Source organism: Calidris pugnax, unplaced genomic scaffold, assembly GCF_001431845.1.
Source record: "Calidris pugnax isolate Ruff unplaced genomic scaffold, ASM143184v1 scaffold24, whole genome shotgun sequence".
Taxonomy (NCBI): domain Eukaryota; kingdom Metazoa; phylum Chordata; class Aves; order Charadriiformes; family Scolopacidae; genus Calidris; species Calidris pugnax.
Window position 1 is genome coordinate 14,213,801 of NW_015090922.1, and position 22,834 is coordinate 14,236,634.

Consider the following 22,834-nt stretch of genomic DNA (forward strand, 5'->3'; position numbering starts at 1 on the left):
CTGCCTGATGAGCTGATACTCTGTAAAGCTAAGATAATGGAAGCGTGAGATTCATCTTTGTTACGTGAAAAAGCAGGTTTGATTTTCATGTGGCTTGTGCTGTGGTATTGAGATCATTGGTCAGACCTGGTCAGAGAGTTCCTCCTCCTCATCTGAGAAGCCCTGCAGGGTGAGGGATGCTGTGCCAGGAGGGACACTGCCAGGATGGCAGACGGGAGCCCCCCTATGCAGCAGGGCTGAGCCAGAGCCACCAAAAGCCTCCAAGGGCACCTCCTGCAGGAACATGTCTGTTTCTTTGCTGAGCCCAAGACACCTTCTTTGAGAGTAAGGCTCACAGTTTCCATTTCCTAGTGATTTACAGCTCATTTATTTGCTTTCTGCTCTACTGAATTTCTCCATGCAGTTTCCATAACACCGGGTGTTCCCCTGGCTCTAAAGATATGGGGCATTTTGGAGGCTGGGTGTTGGGGACCCGCAGGAACAGTCACATGTCAGTAAGGAGGCTTGAAGTTGTTATTCCTGCACGCACAGTATCTGCACTGCCTGGGGATCCAGTTCTTCTGGATTAAAAGAGCTATAAATGTAAGGTATTATTAGCACATGGCTTTGTAGTGAGCCACCCTCAGGCCACATTAAGGTTTTTGATGTTTCTCGGTTGCAGCCTCTAAAGGGATCTTAACATGGTTTCAGAAAACGAAAGAAGAAAAATAAAGAAGCTTCAATCTCTTTTTAAATTTTATATAAAAATGAAAACACTTGCATTTTTATTTTGACTTCTGTTTGGAGCTGATGTTTTGTTAAGATGCAGGCTTAGCATCTTGATTATTCTCTTTTAAAAGTGACCTTGATCTTTTAAAAATCTAAATTAAAATAAAAGATCTGTTAACCTTTTTATTGAGGTTTCCAAAGAGCTGAGAGGAGCCATCCCTGTCTCCTAGTGTTGCAGGAATACCTCCTGCTAGGGAACACAATATTAGACTGCGTTAAAAATGCCCCGAGGGCCATATTGATGAGGGGAAACTCACTCTCCACGGCCTTTTTAACATTCAGCAACAGCCTAACTTGTTTGTTTCCTCTGTGTTGGAAATGTCAACAAATGTCACCCAAGTTCTTTGCTTTCCTTTCTTATCTTTTGACGTATTATTTGATATGTGTGAGAGTGTAGAGTATATTAATAAAGGAGCTTTATTCTCCAGTGAATTAGCAGAGTGAGTGTAAGGCTGTACTGAAGAAAGGTTTCTTTTATTAGTTTTGCCATAGGAAAAAAATAACACTCTACAAAAGACTTACTGAAGAGAGAGATAAAAAGAAGACCTGTAAGCTCATAGTGATCTACCCTTCTAGCATGTGGTCTCTGCGATTTTGCTTGTGACAAATTTTGTGTGCTTTGTTCAGACCATTTAAATATGCTTTTTAGCAAAGTAACTCACATTGCTTTCCTGGGAGACCATTTCACAGTCAGGACTTCTTGGATTCAAATTTCAGAAGTCCTTAACTGTTTTTCATACCTAAATAGAAATTTCATAAATTACTTGGTTCCCCCAAAATGAGATTCCTAAAAGTTTTCAATGATACTGAGAGTATGTATGTACCTTAATCATTTTTGGAAATACGTCTGCAGTTCATAAACCACTAATATACTTTGAAATTGTAGCTTTTGCCTTGAATGAGGTAGCTGATATTCAGATTAAATTATCCTTTGAAAATAGTAATTTATTATACATTCTAGGACTAGGTGAATATGATATTTAACATTTATAAGGCACTTTTTGTCCTACTATAATTATTTAATTAGGACAGTGCTGAGAAGCCCCCAAAGCAACTGGGATTATAATTTGCATTTACTATATGAATGCATAGAAAGAAACAATTTCAGTCCAAACTGCTTTCAAATGTGTTGACAGGACAGAAAACCAATGAAAGGTAAAAGTCTTTGCTTTCATTGTAAGGACAGAGAAATCACATATAGGAATATTAAGAGACTTTCCAAAGGACAAATACCAGTTCTCTGTGACAAAGCAGTGAAATTAAGTCCCTGTGCATGACAAGGTCATCTTTCCTTTTCATCTTCTGCTGTTTTATACACACTAAATTCTGATGATTTGTATACCTCTGCAATATGTTAAACAATTCTTTTTCATCTTTAATAGTCAGATGTTTCAACTATTTGTAGACAGTTAGTCATTGCTATATATATTTCTGGGTTTGTTTTTCTTTTTTTTTTTTAATTCCAATCTGTCCTCCTAAAAAAAATTTAAATAGTTCTGTTAAAACATCCCTGGATCCATCTGTGAAACTATACCGTGTAAAACAATGAAAGACTACGTACTGATGATATGCTGTCTCCTTAGTGAAATGTGCTCTGACTGCAGTTTTGAGCACCCAGGGTAGAGTGTGATGGCAAGGGGAAAAGCTCCAGGCATGCAGCCATGTCAGGGGCAGCATTCCCCAGTCTTCAACCTTTCTTCCAATTTACAGCCACGGAAATTTCCAGGAAAACCCCACCAAAGCAAGGCTATGAAAGGCCAAATACATATCTCATCACTCCAGGATTCCTAGTGTCAGGAATATCCTGAAATAAATCAATTCTTGAAGTAGAATTTTAAAAAATTACTATTATGAGAAGGTGAAAAAAACTCACAGGAGAAATAACAAGTCTTGCACAGTTCTTCTGTGTTCTATTAGCTTGTGACCAGTTTAAACTACCCTCTTAAAGCCCCGTAGTTATCTTTCACCTTACTTTTTCACTACAGGAAGGAAAAACTGTTTAAAAATTCATATATGATTGGGACTCATGATGGAGAATCTCATCTGACCTTAATTCTGATGACCAAACTTTGCTAAGCTGTTGGAACCAGCACAAATTATTTTTTATTGATTAATTTAAATTAAGAATGATAAACAAAGAGTTAAATGCTGAAGACTTTAACTGATTCCAGTTACAACACACCTGCAATTGAGGTATAACTGGAGTCAAGGAGTGCCCGGTTCTTTGCATTTGTTCCTCCATGTTTGCTCTGCCAAAGCTCTTGTTTAACTCATTTCTGTACAATGAAAGTTGAGGGCAGATTGGTAAAATCAGCCCTGTCATTAAAGAATATTCTCCCTGTGCCAGCAATCTCTTGCAGAAATAACAACTTCTTACAAGGAACCAATGCAAATGTAGTGGTTTGTAAACTATGGAAAACAGTGAATTAGGCACCTGAAATGAAATGGGATATTTTGCATTTTCTCCCATCTCTTTGTGCTTTGATTAATCATTTGCTTGTATTTTGATAAGCAGCTGCACTGTGTGAGTGTATCCAAACCTTGAGATGCTTGTATTATTTCACTATATTGCATCATATGGGAAGTAGTTTCCAGATGCTTCCTGAATCGTATTGATAAAGAAGTAACTCACACTTTCACTGGATTTTAAGGAATTCCTGAAAACCAAGGGCTCCTAAGCAATAGACACTTTATTAAGAGAAGTTAGATTTCTTTCACACTCCAGTAAAACAGCTGTGGCTGTCAGGTTATGAACAGTTTGACAGAGAAATTATTTTGACTGTAAGATGGGTTTGATGCAGAGATGTAAGCTTTCTGTATTTGAGATGAAACATGCTGTAAATACTTTGGGCTGGTATGTCACTGCAGCGATGATGTACCCAGTTCCAGAGGAAGCAACAAAACTTGTTTTGTTCTCAGGGCCGAATGTACTGGCAAACAGTAAAGCAGTTCATAGGTATTCCTACAGGCTCCACCACTGATTTAGGGTGTGCCTTTCTGTTTGCAGGTTTCCCCTGTGGCTCTCCTCTATCATTTTTCATTGCAGTGTCTGACCCTGTTCTTCAGCATTAGCTGTGGTAAAATGGAACATATGATACTGAGGGAAATATTTCCATGTATCTGATTAGGTTCAGTCTATTTTCTGAACATGTGTGTGTCATCCCTGTATTCTATGGCTCTTTAAATTGTGCTAGACGTGAATCCGTATCTTTGGAGATGAAGCCTTTCTTTAAATGTTGGAATTCCTCAGACTGTATTCACAGGCATTTTATATTCAGCAGTTTTATTCTGGAAAAGACATTAATTCCAGATGATCTTTACTCTTCACCTTTCACCAGAGAAATTTTACATTTTCAGTCAAGGGGCATTGCTGCAATGAACCACATTCACTGAACTGTCAGGCCAGGAAAGCTGGTTGGTTGGGACAAAGCAGAGAGATTGAACTGCCCACTTTTAATTCATCTACGTGCCATAACAAAGCCTATTTTATAACTGTTCTCACTTTCCCTTTTTAGAGTGAAGAGCACAAGTTTCCTTTCCTCCTTGTCCACACCAGTTGCACCCCCACTCCTATGATAGGCTTAGGAAAAATGAGATGATTACTTCATTTGCTGTCACAATTTACCTAAACTAAAAAAAAAATAATAATTTTTTTTTAAATGTGCAATTTCAGTTGATTTTCAAAATGGGCAATAATCTTGAAAGAGGGAGTCTAGGACCATTGCTTCTCTGACCATCATTTGGTTGTAATCATTCTCAGTCATTTTAACAAAGGACTGATTTCTAGCAATGGCTTTACCATAATTTATCAATCAATCCAATCTGACCCCCTCTTTGTGTCTGGAATATTGACCCACGAAAGTTGACTCTTCTTGGTTCTGCTTGATACCTGAGCCAGGACTACAAAGTGTGATGGATGGAGGAAATTGTTAGCTTGTATTCTGGAGAGAAGTATTTGCTAAAATAAGAGCCTGTTTGATGGAATCATCTTCACTAGAAATTAATTTTCTTCTGAATAGAGTTTCATTATTGTAGAATCCACTAGTCTAGTTACTCATCTCCATTGTGTTCAAAGTTGTGTATGAGAGAGGTAATGTTGCAGACAGCACAAAGGCAGAAACTCTTTTGGCTCTGCACTGAGTTTAGGAATACCCTTTAGATAAGTAGCATAAAAATATGCAACCAGTTTACACCGCAGAATCAGAGTAGTTGAGTTTGGAAAGCACCTCTGGAGATAATTTAGTCCACCTGCCTACTCAAAGTAGGGTCAAGTAGAACAGGTTGGCCAGGACTGTGTCAGTCAGATTTTGAACCTATCCTAAGATGGAGACTTCTAAATTCCTATGGACACCCCATTACTGGTATTCAACAGTATTGCCGTCCCAGTAAAGTTTTGGGGTTTTTTTCTTATGTTTAAATGAAATTTCCTGTATTTAAATTTGTGCCCATTTCTTCCTACCCTCTCACTGGATACCACTGAGGAGACTCTAGCTCCATCTCCTTTATTCCTACACACTCACACACACACCCTCAGGTATTTGTACACATTGATAAGATCCCCCCCAAGCCTTCTCTTCTCCAGGCTGAACAGTCCCACCTCTCTCACTCTTTCCTCATAGGAGAGATGCTTCAGTCCCTTAATTATCTGCATGGCCCTTCTCTGAGCTTGCTCCAGTATGTCCATGTGTCTTTTGCCCTAAGGAACCCAGACTTTGATCCAGCACTCCAGAATTGTCTCGCCTGTGCTGAGTAGAGGGGAAGCAACACTTCCCTCAACCTGCTGGCAGCACTGCCTACTGCAGCACAGGAGGCTGTTGGTGTTCTTTGCCACAAAGGCACATTTCAGACTCATGTTCAACTTGGTATCCATCAAGACTTCCAGGTTCTTTTCTGCAAAGGTGCTTTTACTCTGTGCACAAACTGCTGCTTTTACTAGCTGCTTCTCTTCACTGTGCTTGTGGTGCACACCAGCAAAAATGTGGGTTGCAGTTGAATTAACCGTGTGAACGCTGACATGTACTTAACACTTCCTATTGTGCTGCCTTTCTTCTAGACCCCAGTATGTCATCACTGAAGTGTTATTAATCCCTTACGTTGAACATTATTTTTTTGAGTCTCAGTGCTCTATACTGAGGAACATAATTTACCTCTTCAGTTGTTGGGGAAAATGTAGAGGGGGATAGCAGCGAAACAGAAGTTACAGACTAAATTATCAGCAGAGGACATCAAGCATTTGAATGCTTAGCTCAGTGTCTGCATCACATTTCACTTTCATTTTCTCTGGTTTAGTAACTGTTTGCTGTTACCAAGGAAATGGAGACTCCTTGACATCTAGCACGCCCACAGTGCATCCTTACTATTGATGAATAGGAAAAGGAGCATGAGTATACTCCAGAGCATGTCAGAGATTCAAGAAAAAGCAAGCTATTGAAAAGAGAAAAAGTAAGCAAGTTTATCTGAATGAAATCAAGAAATACCTTCAGAGGAGGTTTCACTGGTGTGATCTTTGGGCAAATAAGTGTCAAATGTTCACTGATGCCCTGGCAGTGACAACCTGTAGAGGCCCTGCCACAGATGCTGTATTCACCATCCTATTATTATTGTCAGCAGACACCATGGAGTCCCTCTGTACTGGGAGAGCTGAGATTATGTCCTTGTGACACAGCTCCGAGTTAAAATCATGTACACTGGACAGGGGTTTTTTTTTAGTCATTTTTTGTGCCTTTCTCAGGGAGTCTGTGGCTCAGAGGTGCATGTCTTGAAATCCTTGCTCACATTTTACTTGGGCAAGCCTCCCATAGATTTTGAGAATGGAGATTTCAGAACTTAGTCCAGTAAAATCTAGATCAATCTCCAGAATTCAGGCAGAGCATCCTCCATGAGCCAACAAGCATTAGGCTGCAGGAGTGGGGAAATATCAAGCAGGAACTGATCACTGCAGGCTGGACACTTTGCTCCCCCTTCCCATTTCAAGTAGTTATTACAAGGACACGTGTGTGTTTGCAGACCTTGCTGTGAGTGAACTCAGAAGTGGGAAAATGAGTTGGGTGTGTGTTGGGCAGATATGTTTCATCAGGAAGCAGGGTTGAGCTGGGTGTTATAAAATATTTCTGAGACTTAAAGGTGTTACGCTGTGAGTTGCTTGGTTGAGGTAAGAGATGTGTGTCTTGGGTCATTTAAACATAAGTGGGAAAAAAAAAAGTGGGAACTGTGAGATAGTAGGACAGACAATCCAAGAGTTATTTTTTATTCATTTCTGAATTAAGAATATCTGATTTTTTTGATTGATTGTTTTAATCTCTTCTTTTTATATGAACATCTATCTCCTGGGAAGAATTTCTGTAATTTCTCACGCTGTCGTCATAATTGTACAGATAGCACAAGGGAGGTGAGAGTACTTTTCAACTATACTCAAAATCAAAAACTCAAACCAAGCAAAAAAATCTTCTGTTAACATGAAAGCCAACATCTTGTGATGGTCATGGTGAGGAGGTGAGGAAGGAGGGACTGTCAAAATCTCTCTGGATTTCACCTCTCACATTAAAGTCCAGGAGACCAGCACCTTTTTCACTCACGGTAGCATATATGCCATCCCAGTTTTAGCCTTCTTTGTGGAATGGACTGTGGTCCTGACGCAGCTCTGGGTTTATCCAGAGGCTCAGTTTCCTTGACACGTTTCAGTCAGGGTCAAGCGTAAAGGTTGGGCTGATCTTATTCAGGCTGTTAGCTTTTGGCAGCAGGCAAGGATAGCGTGCTCGTGCTGGTCTACTTAGGTTTGACATCATCCTTGGGTAGAACTGGACAAAGTGGATTGTGACATCCATAGATCCTGTCAAGCACAGAGCTGTATTTAATTAGCTCAGTCTAATTCAGAGAGACCTTTGCCACTCCTCGTGCTCACTGAACACACACAGCTCAGTGGCAAAGTGCTGTTACTGTGAAGTTGTCACTGAGCTCTGCATGCTTCTGGATCTCCAGTAACCGCAGACCCTATGGAAGCAATGAATAGCAGCAAACACCATAGACATTTTTCCCCTTTTCTTTGCTGGATGATTGCAGTTTTCCCTCCCTGGGATAAAAAATATTGCATTTTAGTTTTAATTAACTTTTTCTGCTGCAGATATGACGCTTGTACTGCTCTGCTGAGGATTGTTGTTGTTTGTTTGTTTATACCGGGGAGTTTTTCATGTATATCAGACTGGTATTTTATAAACAGAGCTGGGTACCATCAAGACAGCATGTGTTACTTTATAAATGTTCTACAGGACTCCTATTCTTTCTTGAAACCCCACATTTGCCTTTCCCCCTCAAAGATTGAACCATCTTTCTGATTATTTCCTGAATAGTGGATGACAAGAGGAGAATTTAAGAAGGGAAAGTCCAATAGTGTTGGATGTTTTTTTCATAATAGCCCAACAGAAATTAAATATACAGACCTTTGGGATGTGTTGTAATTTACTGAAAAATGCAATGTATTCTTTGAAGATGCTTATGAATAGTGAAGCACGTGCGTCTGTTGTAGTGTAAGAATACCTCTAATTGTTTCCCCTTGATTTTGTGTTAATGCATCTAGACTTAAGGGCAGGGAAGAGTGTATTGTATCCACTGGAAATAAATCAGTGCAATTAACTGCTGATATATGCAAACTGACCTTGAGAGCTAATACATGGCTGCTTCTAATATCAGGAATCTAGTTTAGAACAGGCAGCACAGGGATCTGGCCCTGGATCAATGAAGGAAATGTCTTGAACAAATTGGGACCACAGAGGTCAGTCTTCTGAAAAACATAATTAAATTGGGCCTGAACTGGAAGACTCACACATCAAAGAACTGCAGTGATCAAATGATTAGGGGATGAGGGAAGAGAGGGGGCAGCAGAAAGGGAGAAAAAAACAGCAGAGTTTATGAGACAGCAGCTTTAGAGATGGTGTTTGAGAAGCAGAGAATGTTTAGAGGCATAAAAAAGGAAATACAGTCAAAGGCAGATTAAGTAGAAAAAACAAAATATTTGAAACAAATACCAGGATGTGTTGGCACACACTAGAAAGCAAAGAGCATGTAAGGAAATGAGGAACAATAAACCATACAGAAAGACAATATTAGGAATGCAACGAGAAAATCCTTGGGTAATGGAGCCTGTTGTTTGCAATATAAATTTAAGTGCAGTGTATAGCAGCTGGCCACTCTTATCTGATAAGACTGTCATTCTGTGAGTAGTTGGTGAGCAGAAACTGCAAAGTGAAGCAGAATATATATTTGAAATATTTGGGGCTTATATGTTTTATTTTATCGCATGTTTTCCCTTCATTTTAATTTTAAGAGACTTGTTCTGTTTTGCTGACTTAGTACAAGTGAAAGGTGCTATATGGAGAGCCCTGGGGATTGAAGGCTTGTGTCTCCTTATAAATAAACATAGCAAGTGTAGCAGAAAGGCAGCTATCCTCATCTTGCCTTTTACTCACCTTCCTCTAGCCTCACCTGGAAGACACTCCATCTTTCCTGGGACAAGGTCTCTGCAGACCAGGCAGCATTTGACAGGAAAATAGCAGTACCTTGTGCTGCTATTCACATTCAAAACCTTCAGCCTCCTCAGCATGACCGAAACGTCATGATACCCTTGTACTATTGTTATTTATAAAGTAATAGTCTAGGGGTGCTTTTTTTCTACCTTCCATTTGCTTTCATGGTGATGTTTCCCTGTGTACTCATTTGTACTAGTCAAATTTTCTCCACAGCCAGGAGAGTTAGAAACCACTATATATGAACTTCCTGCTGCTGAAAGCAGAGACTCTGAGCTATGGTTAAGTCATTGAAGTAGAAGAATGTGAGATGTCAGGAAAGTGGGCAAAGCTTCTTTCAGCGGCTTCTGTGCTGCAGGTACTCGGGGCAGCTGAGGGGGCACCTGGGACTAAAGTCACTTCAGCCGCAGATAGACATCCACTGCCTCTGGCTTCTGTTGACTGCCAGCCTTGGGATGATAATGAACCAGTGGTTGAGCTAGAGAAAGGGCTGTAAAAGCTGTCTCCTCTCTGCAATCTCCCCTTCTGTGCCATGACAACAGATTTCCCCGTAAACTGTCTTTACACACACTCATAGTCTCCAGGTACCTTGCAAACAACTGATTTGTAGAAGTCAACATGTATATTTATATTTGTCTAACAGGGGAGAAAGAAAAGTTAAATCCAATTCATCCAAAGCTATGTATCAAGACAGTGGTAAAGTAATCCAGGAGTTAGCATTAAGGCCAGACTTCTTCTCCAGAGATGCAGGCTCACAGTCTCTCCTTTCAATATAATTACGCAAACAGTATCCATGACACTAGATTCGCGTTAACAAATTGTACAGTGAGTGTCTTCTATGTGGAAACATCACTGTGCAAAGAGAAGGTATGAGAGCCAAGAGAGCTGGGGTTTCCAGGAGGGACTTGGTGAGTAACCTTGGGGAAGACATTTGAGCCTCTTCTTACTCACCTGTAAAAAGGAGGTAGTAGTAGTAGTTGTTAGTAGTCGTCTCTTCTGTAAAGTGCATTAAGAATCTGATATCAAAGAACAGGTTTTACTACCAAAAGTCCACACCTCCTTTCTCTTTTCTATGCAGTGATACAGCAGTTTTGAAACATGTAACTGTATAACCAGATGTGACATGGTCTACAACATTAAAAACCCAATATTCTCACAGTAGAAATAATGGAAGTGTTAAGTCCTCCAGAGAAACAGTGAATTATTCTCCTGCATGGGAATCAGAAATTGAGAGTGACTAGAAAGAAAATATTTAAGTGAAAAACAAAAAAATACAGTAAAAAGTTTACCAGGCTGAAGAAAGAGCCCAGAGTCTGAGGAGAGTGTATGTTTTGTCATGCAACAGCATTCCAGGGATCACGTTTCCTTCTCAGATCTCTGTTGATTTCTTACCAAAGCATAAACCAGCCATAACAACAAACCATTGGGGTTGTATTCCCTGTGAAAGGGGACCTCTGCTACCGAATGCCCATGCTAGCACAATTAGGAATCCTAATCTGGGACATTCAGCAAAAATTATTATTTTTTTTAGTGCGGACTTCACTTTGCCATGTTTCATAGCATCTCCAAATCTTTGTATGTGACTTTCTGTGCCCAGTTAAATTTATGAGAAACATCAGAAGAAGATCTTTTTGTATCTATGCCTTATTTTTCCTACCAGTGCCTCTTTGCCTCTTTGAGTGTAAGTTGTACATGAAAGGAAAACTGCAGTGCAACTTGCAAATAAAGAATACTTCCTAAGGGATACTGGACAGAGTCTGTCTCTAGAGCTAAATGGAGAGTCAATAATAAAAAAGGTAACAAGCCAAGATAAAGAAGCGAATCCCAATTTTAATTATCCCCCTTTTCCTTTGATGTTGAAGGAAATAAGAATATATAAAGGCTTTTCTAAGTATTAAGGCATGCTAGGGATAAAGAGCTACATGAGGAGTTGCTGTTATGGCTCAGAGCCAAGGGAAATTTGGATTCAGACAATGAAAACAGGCCTTCAATTGTATTTGCAGGAAGCAATATGGTCTGTTGATGGACAGTTATGTTTCACACGATAGGCAATATCTCAGAGAGAGCTGCTCCTTAGTACCTGTGCAGCTTCTCTATGTGTTCAAAATGAGTAAGAGATGGAATAACTCATAACTTCTCTATTGTGCTGATAAAGCAAAATGCAGGATTGCTGTAAAGAAACAGATAAATAAATGAACTGAAAGGCTAAAAATAGCAGAGGGGCTCATCTTAGCTGACTCAGGAATTTGTAGATGAAATCCAATGGAGACTGGCAAACAGCATTAAACTAGGAGGCAAAAATAAATGTTGGGGGACATTAAATGAACAAACAAAAATGAATGGACCTGCAAGTGGTCTGGGGGAAAAAACACAAACCAGCCCAAGCCGTTTCTAACTAGTGCTGTTGAAAATGCTGTTCTGCATTTCCTGTGTCCCTCTCATTGGGAAGTCACCATCCTCCACAGATGTGACTGCACTTGAAAACTCTAAGAAGCAGGTAAAATAGACCCGTTGCTGATGCAACACATCCCCATGCCTGGCAAATGGATTAATTTTTCCCCTGGGCACAAGCTACCAGGTCACTGCTCAGCTGCTTTGGGGTTTCTCTTACCCCTCACGTGCAGCTTCTCATAATTGGCTCAGGCAGTTCAGAGACATTGTCTTGCACCTGAAGAAAAGTGACATTGCATGCAGATGAAGTAAATACAGATGCATATGGACATATCAAGTGGTGTTACCTAAGTTTACACTTGGATTTTCTAAATGGCCTCTTTCTCTTCAGTTTGTTCTTGCACGCTTACAAGTAACTGTCTGCAAGTTTAAATTTTGTGCATGTCCAAAAAACACGCAGATAGCAGTTTTTTGTCCCAGCAAATCAGGCAGTTGGAACTTGAGCTTTCCAGTCAGTGAAGGTAGAATAATGAAAGTACAGCTATTTACATGGGTAAAATTACACTTGTCAACAAAATCTGGCTATGATTATTAAGGTTATAATGTGCCACTCACAAGCTCTGGCTAGAGCTAGATAATTTTTTTCTATTTGGCCAGAAGTTTTACCCACTGATATGTATCAGTCCATGTTGACAAAACCTATTTGTGAGATTTTTCAGGTTTCATGAGATCACTTTAGGAAAAGTACTAAATGAAGCATTCAAAATATTTGATTCTAGTGTTTCTGAGATGTAATGTTTTCATTTTCAAACGATATGTTTTCTGCAGGTATTTGCCTAAAGTAGCATGATTTTTAATTAATTAGTAAATCAAATATGCCTGTTGGACTCACACTACAGGACTGAATTAATTTAGTTACTGCAGTCAGCATTCAGGAATTAAAAATTGAACCATAAGCTTCAGGACAGACACAAATGAAACTGACCTTGGCATTGAAGGTAAACATCATTTCAGAGAAAAATTTTCTGTCTTCTGCAGCTCAAGAGATTTAGGCTAATTGGTACGTCGAATTTTAAGCCCATGTTTCTTTTGCTCTGTTCTCTGTGTGTGCATGAAGGCTTTTCAGTCCAAGCTTCAAGCAGCATGATGCCAGATCGGACGAGGTCTATGGATTAGTTATAGTGAAGTAGCAGCACCTGTACCTTTTTGGGTGAAAGCTCTCTTATTTTGTTAACCAGATCACTGAATAAATAATACTCATATTTGTACATTATGTTTGCAGAAACAGCAGCCCCCACTATAACAGCAGTGTAGCTATTTTCACAGAATAGGGTTGCTACCTAGTGCCAGTTCTTAAAAAAACATTTCAGGAACATGGACCTTAAGGCCCATTTAAATGAACTTGAAGTTTTCCAGGTCTGCATCCTCATCAGCATTTACATCCTTGAGCTGTCTGGAATGCACTTTTCTGTGCAAACCAGTAGAAAGTCTGGTTTCCAAAGGATGTGTGTTCCTGACAGACAGACCTACTCCTGAATTTTGTTAGAACTGCAGAGTGAGCTTACTGCTTATTAGACACTAGAGAACCTGTGAGCTCACATCACTTTAAGAGTACAGTGGACTGCCTCTTACCTAAAAAGTCTGAACTTGGGTTAAAGCCTTTTTAGCAGCCAGGATATTAATAATGTCTCTTTTCCATGTGGATTCTTTGATGTCCAACAAGAGGTGGACTCACAGTGTATTATTTCCTTTGCAGAAGTCTAATAAAGCTAATGAAGTCACTCTCCTTTCATGAAAGTTACTCTATATTCTTGAAATGTGTGAGTAGTAAATATTTCTGAGGCTTCATCACTTCAGATTTTATCTAAAGTGATGAAAATGTCCCAAATGTATTGCAGGGAAGTGCCAGACAGGCAGACGCTCAGAAGTATACAGAATGTGTTCACTGAGTTCTATTTTCTCACAAAATGAATCGCAAAAGCTTGTCTAATTTTGCACATTCCTTAAAACCAAATGGCTTTTAATGATGTCATCATTTCAGCAAAGTGCTAGTAAGTGTGAAGTGGGATCTAACAGATCTAACAAGGTTTCCTCCCTGTTGACTTAAGATCTCTTGCTGCATTTCCTAGGACCTAGGATGTAAGCGCGTCCTAGGATGTAAGTGCTCTAGGGTCACTAAGGCTATTAGACTGTCCAGCAGACAGGGATCTGCATCTTTGGCAGAGAAGCTGCAAACATAGGTTTCTCCTGGATCAAAAACACTGTGAAAAATGAAAATCCTCATGTACACACATATATGAGCACATACACCCTTTCATTACGGCTAAAAATGCCCTTTTCGGGTGATGTCTATATACTGCATGTAAGTGACTCTAGGAAGGGAATTTGTATCATGTATTTCAAGACCTCACCAAAGCAGCAGTTGCTACTCATTTAATTATATCAAACAGAAATAAGGTGTTGATATTTTTGACTGACTCTGAAATTTGTCTTTTAAGATTTGGGGTTACTATTGTTTTTCAAGTATTACAGATGTTACATCTTCATAAAAGTTTCCAATGTTCTTTTTTTTGGGCCTAAGTAGCCTGAAATATGAAGAGGTGACTAATTGTAGGGGCTGGCTGTGCTGGAACACACAGGATTTGTTCCTTTAGGGTGTATGGAAAGCACCGCTTTAAATGGAAGAAATGAGATGCCTTAGTAAACTAGGAGACATGAAAGGATGAAAACATTTATCTGCATTAAAGCTGTGAGGTTCCTGTACCAGACACCATCAGTCTTATAGCCCTGTACTTCAGCAGAAAAGCTGCTTTGAGGTCAGAGCTTCCCCTACCAATATCCCATAGTGAATAGAGGCTTGCAGTGTGTAAAGTAATGTATGTTCCACCAAGCTCATAGCCTGGTGATGCAAGGATGGTCAGGTTGTAAGTGAATTATATCTGACCTAGCTCTGCACCTAACTAGCTACAGTGATAATTTGGGCTTTTGAAAAATACATTGCTTCAGTCTTGGGAATGGTAAAGGAAGTAAGAAAAGCTAGTACTTAAAAAAAGAAATAATGTGACTAATGTCAGGGAAAGATCAGGAAAGCATTATGAAAAATAAAGAAAAGCTTCCAAAAAATGCACACAAATAGACACAAGTTTTGCCAATGAAAGACTGAGAGAGACCAGTATCTTCCTGTGTGAGACAGCTCTGCCTAAGAAAGTATCGGTTTATTTCCTTGGGGATCTGTTGGATGGATTAAATCCGCCTTCACAGAGTGAGTCTTCTTGAAAATTGCCTTTTATGGATTATCTTTACCTCTGTTCTGGATCCAGTTACAACCAGTTCTTTAAAGACTGGAACCATAACAGAAATGTTCTTGCGTTTAAGACCATCCTATGAGTCAATTTAATTTGGAGGCATACACATCTTTGGCATAGCTCTTCCTAAATACTACTAAATTAGGATTGCTTCCAGAGCTGGGGAGCACATAGCAGGTAGGACAGACCCTGAACTGCTTGGAAAGGTGAAAAGAAGGGAAGAGCATTCAAATGAAGCAAACTGCATAGAGGAACTTCATGATGGTACTGGGGTGGTAAAATATTTTTGGTTGCAGCCTTGCTATGGCTGCAGTATTCAAGAAGAGGTTTTAGAAAAGGCAATAAATTTGTTACAATTTCATAGAATCATAGAATCATAGAATGGTTAGAGTTGGAAGGTACCTGAAAGATCATCGAGTTCCAACCCCCCTGCCATGAGCAGGGACACCTCCCACCAGACCAGGTTGCTCAAAGCCCCATCCAGCCTGGCCTTGATTTACCCAGAGTTTTTACCCAGAGTTCCTTTAATTTACCCAGAGTTCCTTTTCTTTTGTTACTGTGGAAGTAATATCAGTCAAATTAATATGAGTGGAGCTTAGTAGAGACAGCCACAAATACCTTAAGAAGTGTGTGCTTGTAAATGTTCCCCCTTGGTGATTTATAAAATGTAAGGTGGCTGGAGAAAGCAAGCACTTCACGTGTTAGAGCTATTAGTTCTTTTCAATAAAATTAGCTCCTAAAAAGGCCTAGACAAAATCTAAGTTGCGCTATACATATGCACACCTGATGACACCATCCTTTGTCCTCAAGGAGTGGAGCAACCTAGGCAGACATAAAACACAAAAGCTAAACAAAAGTGGTGTTAGTTATCCTGAGTTTGAGCCTGTAAGCACATAGGTACATGACTTTAAACACCGGAAAGGTCTCACAGGTGCTCGCAGAGCTAGCAATGGTTTAACATCCCCACCACGTTTCAATGTATATAGTACTGAGGACAGATTCAGATGCAGATATTCACATTCCTTACTGCCATAGTCACCCCTTGGTGAGTTAGCCATAAAGTACCTGCAGGGGTCAGGGAGTACAGAGTTTTTGGCAATGCAAGGGATTAAGGAGTAATTTTTGTCCTTGACAGGGTCTCATCCCCGTTTGCATATTGTAGATTAAACTGTTTCAGAGAATATGTGTGATACCCACCACTGCAGTCCTTCAGGCTTTGTAGCTGGGGGGTAGATTCCTAGTCACAGAGGTTCACTTGAAAACAGAGATAACAGAAGGTTAAGAAAAAGGAAAAGGGCAGCTCCCAGTAAAGAAAATTCAATTCTTCCATAGCACCTAGAAAGCTGAAGAAAAGTACATTAACTGACCCCTACTGTCCCTGGAACTTGGGTCCCAGAGCACTTGGAGACAGTAGAATCAGAGCCACTCCCCATCTACCTCTCATTTTTTTTTGTCTTTCTTTTTTTTTTTTTCCCCAGCCTGCATGCTGCAGCTATAGCTTATTTGTCTGACAGTTACCTTGTGCTTGGTGCTGTGGTATGCAAAGGTTATTGGAATTTATATGCAAAGCTCAATGGATATAGAATTAAAAAATACCTCAGAGACATTCCTGAAATGAGATGCCAAATCTCAGAACTTGTATCTTTATGAGGAAAATTTGAATACAAAACACCAAGGTTTATGACTCTTGCACATATTAATTCATACCAATCCATGTTATAAGAGGACTAAAGGGGCTATTTTTCATCTTGGGCTCAGACAGGAACTCTGCTAGATTTACTGACTTGCTGTGAGAAATCTACTTTATCTGGCTGATAAATACCTTTAAAATGTAAATCAGAATGGCACGCTTATCGTAAGGCTACCACTAGTAGCCCATAAAATGCTTGATATTGTGGGTCACAAGAGATTTTAGTACAAGGTGAGCAAACTGGTCAGCAAAAAAAGACCCTAAACTTGACACTTTATTTTCTGTCTTATATGAAAGTTAGCAGAACAGAGATCAAAACATTTTTTGTTACACATCCATCCCCTTGGCAACTAACAAGTACCATGAATTTGTGGGAGAATCCAGATTTTAGTAGATACTATTATAATTTTGCAGACTTATGAATTCTTACCTCACTTGTGGCCCGGGTGCTTTGTCTGTCTGAACAGAAAAGGGAAAACCAGCTTTTTGCCCTTTGAAAACCCCAGCTGTTCTCCTTAAGGAGCCCTACCCACCTGTGTTCCCTCTAATGTCCTATATGTAGGCCTTTGAATTCGTACCCTATTTGCTCTGTCGTGAACTGGTTGCTTCAGAACTACCTTGTAGAGAAACCTAAGGCTCAGAAGCTTGAAATATCAAAGCTGGCAACTGGTTACAAAGGCTAGAAATTTCCTCCGCAGGTAACCAATATTTACATTAATACTTTCAAATACACTCAATAGCTGTAATGACAGCAGCCATATTTCCATGCTAGTATGGTTGTTACAATTTGTCCTCCTGCTGGTAAAAGCACATATTGCACTCGCTGTGTCTTTTTCATGCACACGTGCAATCACACACAGGCAGATGATGTGCTTTCAAGCCATCCACAGATGGTTTCCCCATGAGGGTTTACTTTGCCATTTAGATCTCCTGTTTCACAGCCTCCTCTCGGTGTTGCAGTCCCTATTTTCTGTAATTAACTTCTGTTCCTCCTCCCATTTTTTTTTGCAAACACTTTTCACACTGATGCTTACAGTCAACCGTCTCCCCAAAGCACTGTGATATTTAGCAGCATCCGGAAAAAATGTGGTTAGAGAATTGGGACACTTAAAGGAGACACTGCTCTCGTAAGTGTGCATTCACATTTTTGAATAGATATTCAGAGGGTGGGAATGTAGATGAGGGAGAAGCTATGAAAGGGCTTATTACTAATTAACTGTATCTATTTCTCACCCTTTTAAACTGCTTTTTGTTTATCATTTCAGCTGGTAGGGTAATACACTAAATTAAAGCTGCAGAACACAATTATAATTAAGATTTAAAAAGCCAATTGCCTGTTAGTAAACTACCAATTGATAATAATGTAAGGGATATTTATAGTTCTTTGCTAACTATGCCACAGATTTCCATCAATAACATACTTGCTAATCTTCAAACATTTTATTCAGTAGCCTTTTATTTACTATTGAAGGTAAGATTACTCTTCTCAAGCCATCCTTTCTAAAAGTATCTCACTTTCATCTTGTTTGCAGAGTTCAGCAAACGCAGATGCTTCAATCCTTTCCTCTCCTATGAAATAGTAATAACGGTATATAATTACTTACATCAGACCATGCAGAAAACCTTGCCATAAAGAACAAACTATACATAGTTCAGCACTCATAACATCTTGCATTTCTACAGCTCCTTCTTTATGAGTCATCTCACGTATTCTATAGAGGAGAAACCAAACCACCTTACCCAGGAGAGGAATCATCCACCTCTGGGCATATCCTGAAACTTAGGGAACTAGTTTTCATTCCTTTCATAGGGAGGTGGAGCCAGACCTATTTAAAGAGTTTAAAAAATAAATTACTGAAGTGATAGATTTTGTTTTGTGTTTGATGTGTGTTACTGGGGGATTAATAATTAACCTTTATAATATCTTTTAATTATTATAAGACATCTGCGTAACTGTCATTTCAGCTATGTGATGATGTGTAAATAATTGGGATGTGACTTATTTGTGATGTGTTTCTTGCGTCACATGTTTACTAAAGTTTGAGTGGTCTCATAGTACTAATTACTGGAGTCATTATGAGACACTGCATATTATCCCATCATGTGTACAGCAATAAAAAAACCAGCTTAGGCACAGGCAACTGTCTGCCACCCACTGCTTAGGCACTGGAGGGGCAATTGATGAAGCATGAAGGTGTCTCATCTCTTACTGTGCCATGAATGCTCTTGAACCATGGGCACCAAAAACTGCTAAGTGTATGAGTGCCTGAATGATTGAGAAGAAATATGGTGTATACTAAGTACCGGGGACAGTGATGGAAAGTTACCTGGTGGGGTAGCGTAGGTTAAATTGAGGCAAATAGCCGCATTGGAAATTACAGCCTGTGTTGTGCCTGTAGCTACTGCCACAAGTAAGGGTCTTGGAGAATAGAGCACACTATCTTGTCAAAAAAGCCTGGGAGACCCCTTACAAGAATACAGCTCTCTGTGAACCTGCCCCTTTCCTCAGTGGGAAAATGATGGTTAAAAATTAATTACCTGCCCATTCCTCAGCCTTCCTTGACAGCAGGGTCTGGGCAAGGGAGAGACAGAAAGAAATCAAGTTTACTATGTCCTGTACATGCAGGAAGAAGGTCAGTGAACCTATGTGAGAATATATTCCCAAACCTGAAGCAGGGCTGCAACTTCTCCCAGCCACAGTTGGCTCTCATATAGTTTGTTCTTTGAAGACACATACCTTACAGCTCAAGCTGGAAAAGCACAGAAGAGCTTTAAAAAAAGGGGGGGAAATAATAGTGCAAAGACAGATGGGCAGGATGCAAGAGAGGACCTTGGACACAAGCAAGAACCACCACTGTCACCACACTAGAAGGGACTGCAGTGTGAAAACATGAGGGCAACAGAAAGCTTGCCAGGAGCACAGGTTTCCCCTGCATCTCTTGTCTTTTGAGCTAGATAATGCCATCCTTCCCATAGGCTGGCGGACTGCAAGGTGAATCCAGGTGACAACTATGAAAGCAATTTCTGCTTCCTATGCCGCCTATCATGAATTTTGTTATGGGTGGGTAAGTGAACTGTCTCACCCCAGGACTGGCCAGATAATTATATGGTCATTACTAACCACATTACTGAAGAGTAAATATGCAGTTATTTTTATGCATAAAATCAGCTCTTTCAACCCTAAGACTAATTCCACATTATTATGCAGCAGTGTGTAATTACTATAAGACAGCTTCTACCCTCGAAGAAGCAGGCACTATTCCAAATGAAATCTTTCAGGGTTTTAAGTAAGCCATGCAATCTGATTGCAGGATTTAGCCTCTACCAGCTACCCAATAAAAATTATAAAATGGTAACTAGAAAATAGGTAATCATAAGACCCTATTACCAGGCATAAGCACTAACAATTCCTTTCTGATTCAAATTTGGAACCCAAACCACATTTTTTTGCTGTAACATTTAGCTACATTTAACATTCCCATCACAGACTACTGACCACTGCAAAGTCTCTCTAGAGGTAGATATTAGGTAAATCATAAGAGGAAAGGTACCTATACCATAACCACCGATGTTCCTTGACACTCTTTTCATTTCTTGCAGGTACTGTTGCATGATTTACCATGGAAAAATTGCTCTGCAGCATCCTGGTGTTTGGAATGGCTGTCATGGTCAACGCTTGTCCCAAATACTGTGTCTGTCAGAACCTGTCTGAGTCTCTGGGGACTCTATGTCCCTCCAAGGGTCTCCTATTTGTACCGCTAGACATAGATCGAAGGACGGTTGAACTCCGACTTGGGGGCAACTTTATTATTAATATCACCCGACAGGATTTTGCCAATATGTCTGGACTTGTTGACCTTACTTTGTCCAGAAACACCATCAGTTACATACAGCCCTACTCTTTCACTGATTTGGAGAGCCTTCGTTCTTTACATCTGGACAGCAACAGGCTGCCTGACATTGGAGAGGATATTTTGAGAGGCTTAATTAACCTTCAGCATTTGATTTTAAACAACAACCAGCTAAGCAGCATCTCTGATGAAGCCTTTGAGGATTTTTTGCTGACATTGGAAGACTTAGACCTCTCCTACAATAACCTCCGAAGTATTCCCTGGGAATCTATAAGGAAGATGATAAACTTGCACCAGCTCAGTTTGGATCATAACCTGATAGATCATATTACAGAGGGGACGTTTGCAGATCTTCAGAAATTGGCCAGATTGGATCTAACATCCAACAGACTTCAGAAGCTTCCCCCTGACCCTATATTTGCCAGATCACAAGTAATTCCATTAGCTGTTACCCCATTTTCTCCACCGTTGTCTCTCAGCTTTGGGGGTAACCCATTACATTGCAACTGTGAGCTACTGTGGTTAAGGCGACTTGACAGAGATGACGATATGGAAACTTGTGCTTCTCCTCCAGGTCTAAAGGGAAGGTATTTCTGGTATGTACGGGAGGAAGAATTTGTTTGTGAGCCTCCTCTGATTACACAACATACTCACAAGTTGCTGGTTTTAGAAGGGCAAACTGCTACACTGAAATGCAAAGCCATTGGGGATCCCACCCCCATCATTCATTGGGTGGCCCCCGATGACCGCCTCATTGGGAACTCTTCAAGGACAGCTGTCTATGACAATGGCACCTTAGATATCCTCATCACCACCTCCAAGGATTACGGGACTTTCACATGCATCGCAGCCAATGCTGCTGGAGAGTCCACCGCAACGATTGAGCTCTCTATTGTTCAGCTCCCCCATCTCAGTAATGGCACAGGCCGAGCAGCCCCACCAAAATCCAGGCTCTCAGACATCACCAGCTCCAGCAAGTCTAATCGCGGAGAAACAAAAGGCCCACCAGAAAGGGCTGTCTTGGTGTCAGATGTGACCACTACCTCAGCTTTGGTCAAGTGGACGGTGAGCAAGTCAGCTCCTCGGGTAAAAATGTATCAACTGCAGTATAATTGCTCAGATGATGAAGTCCTGATCTACAGGTAAATGCACTTGCTGTTCTCTCTTCTGATGGTGGTAGGGGGAGGAAAGCAGGATATGAATTCTTTTACGTTACTGATTTGACTTTGAACTGAGGTAGCACTCGTGTCACTGCCGCTTGTAGCATTAGTATTGTGTTTGTCAGTTTATCTGTTGCTCTATTAATCACTTTTATAAGTCATACATTACAAATCTCTATAGTATTCATTCTCTAACAACAGTTGTTTTCAGTAAAATTTCCAGTTTAGGAAAAAGTACTACTGCATTTGGTGGCCTCCTTTCTAGGCTTATCAAAGAAAGAAATATTTGACAGACTAGAAATCAGAAGTTTCCCTTTCCACCTCCTGTAGGTGGGATTGAAACATACTACCGAGAGAGGAAGCAATGTGGGAGGAAGTTTGTGCTGTCTACCCATAACGCAGGCTCTAATTATCCTATGATTCAAGATTCAGGGTTGTTAGCAAGAGATTTTTCACCTATACAAAAAATCTCATTTCTTACTTCACTAATATCTGTTTTACACAACTGTAATGGCTGACAACTTTGGAGTATTTAATGTTTTATAGCATACTAAATGCAAGAAGAGATAGAGATAATTTCAAAAGAAAGCCCTGAATGTTCATTATGCTCCTCCAGTTCTACAACTCCTCTGACTTTTAATGATGTAAAGCAAGAGTCACTCTTGCAGTGAAACTAACTGAAAAAGAAAGAAACAATAAATGTTAGGGATTAAAAATGGTTAGAAAACTGCTTAATAGTACAGGAAAACAGTGTTACCACTTCTTGCTTCTGTCTTGGAAGAATGATTGACGTAGTATATTCATGATAATGACAAATCCCTAGAAACCACCCTTTCCTGCCTTTATATTGCAGAGTCAGCACTATCAGATGCACTGAGCTGCAGTCCGGCTTTGGGTATATGTAAGCTACCAGCAGAAGTCAGGGCAAAGTAGAACCAAACACATAAACTCCTATAGCTTTACAAGCCAGTGGAGAAAAACTGGATGTGGCAGAGGAACGATGGAATTTGCATTTTAAATCTAATTTGAGAACAAACTCTGACCAAAACATAGTCAAAGCTATTGTTTTCCTTGGTAGGCTTGGGGGCTTGGGGTTATTGTCTGCTGGCCTGCAGACTACTCGTCCTACAGTGAGAGCTGAAGCACCAGT

The 22,834-nt window shown here is 40.1% G+C and overlaps 1 protein-coding gene across 1 annotated transcript in view; it reads left to right on the forward strand.

Moving 5' to 3' along the window:
• Positions 1-22,834, forward strand: part of LRFN2 (leucine rich repeat and fibronectin type III domain containing 2) — a 155,313-nt gene that overhangs the window by 93,123 nt on the left and 39,356 nt on the right. Inside the window, exon 2 of the mRNA XM_014950455.1 lies at positions 20,274-21,666. Coding sequence (XP_014805941.1) covers positions 20,294-21,666 — 1,373 coding nt within the window. The 5' untranslated portion in view covers positions 20,274-20,293. The remainder of the gene's footprint in view (positions 1-20,273; positions 21,667-22,834) is intronic.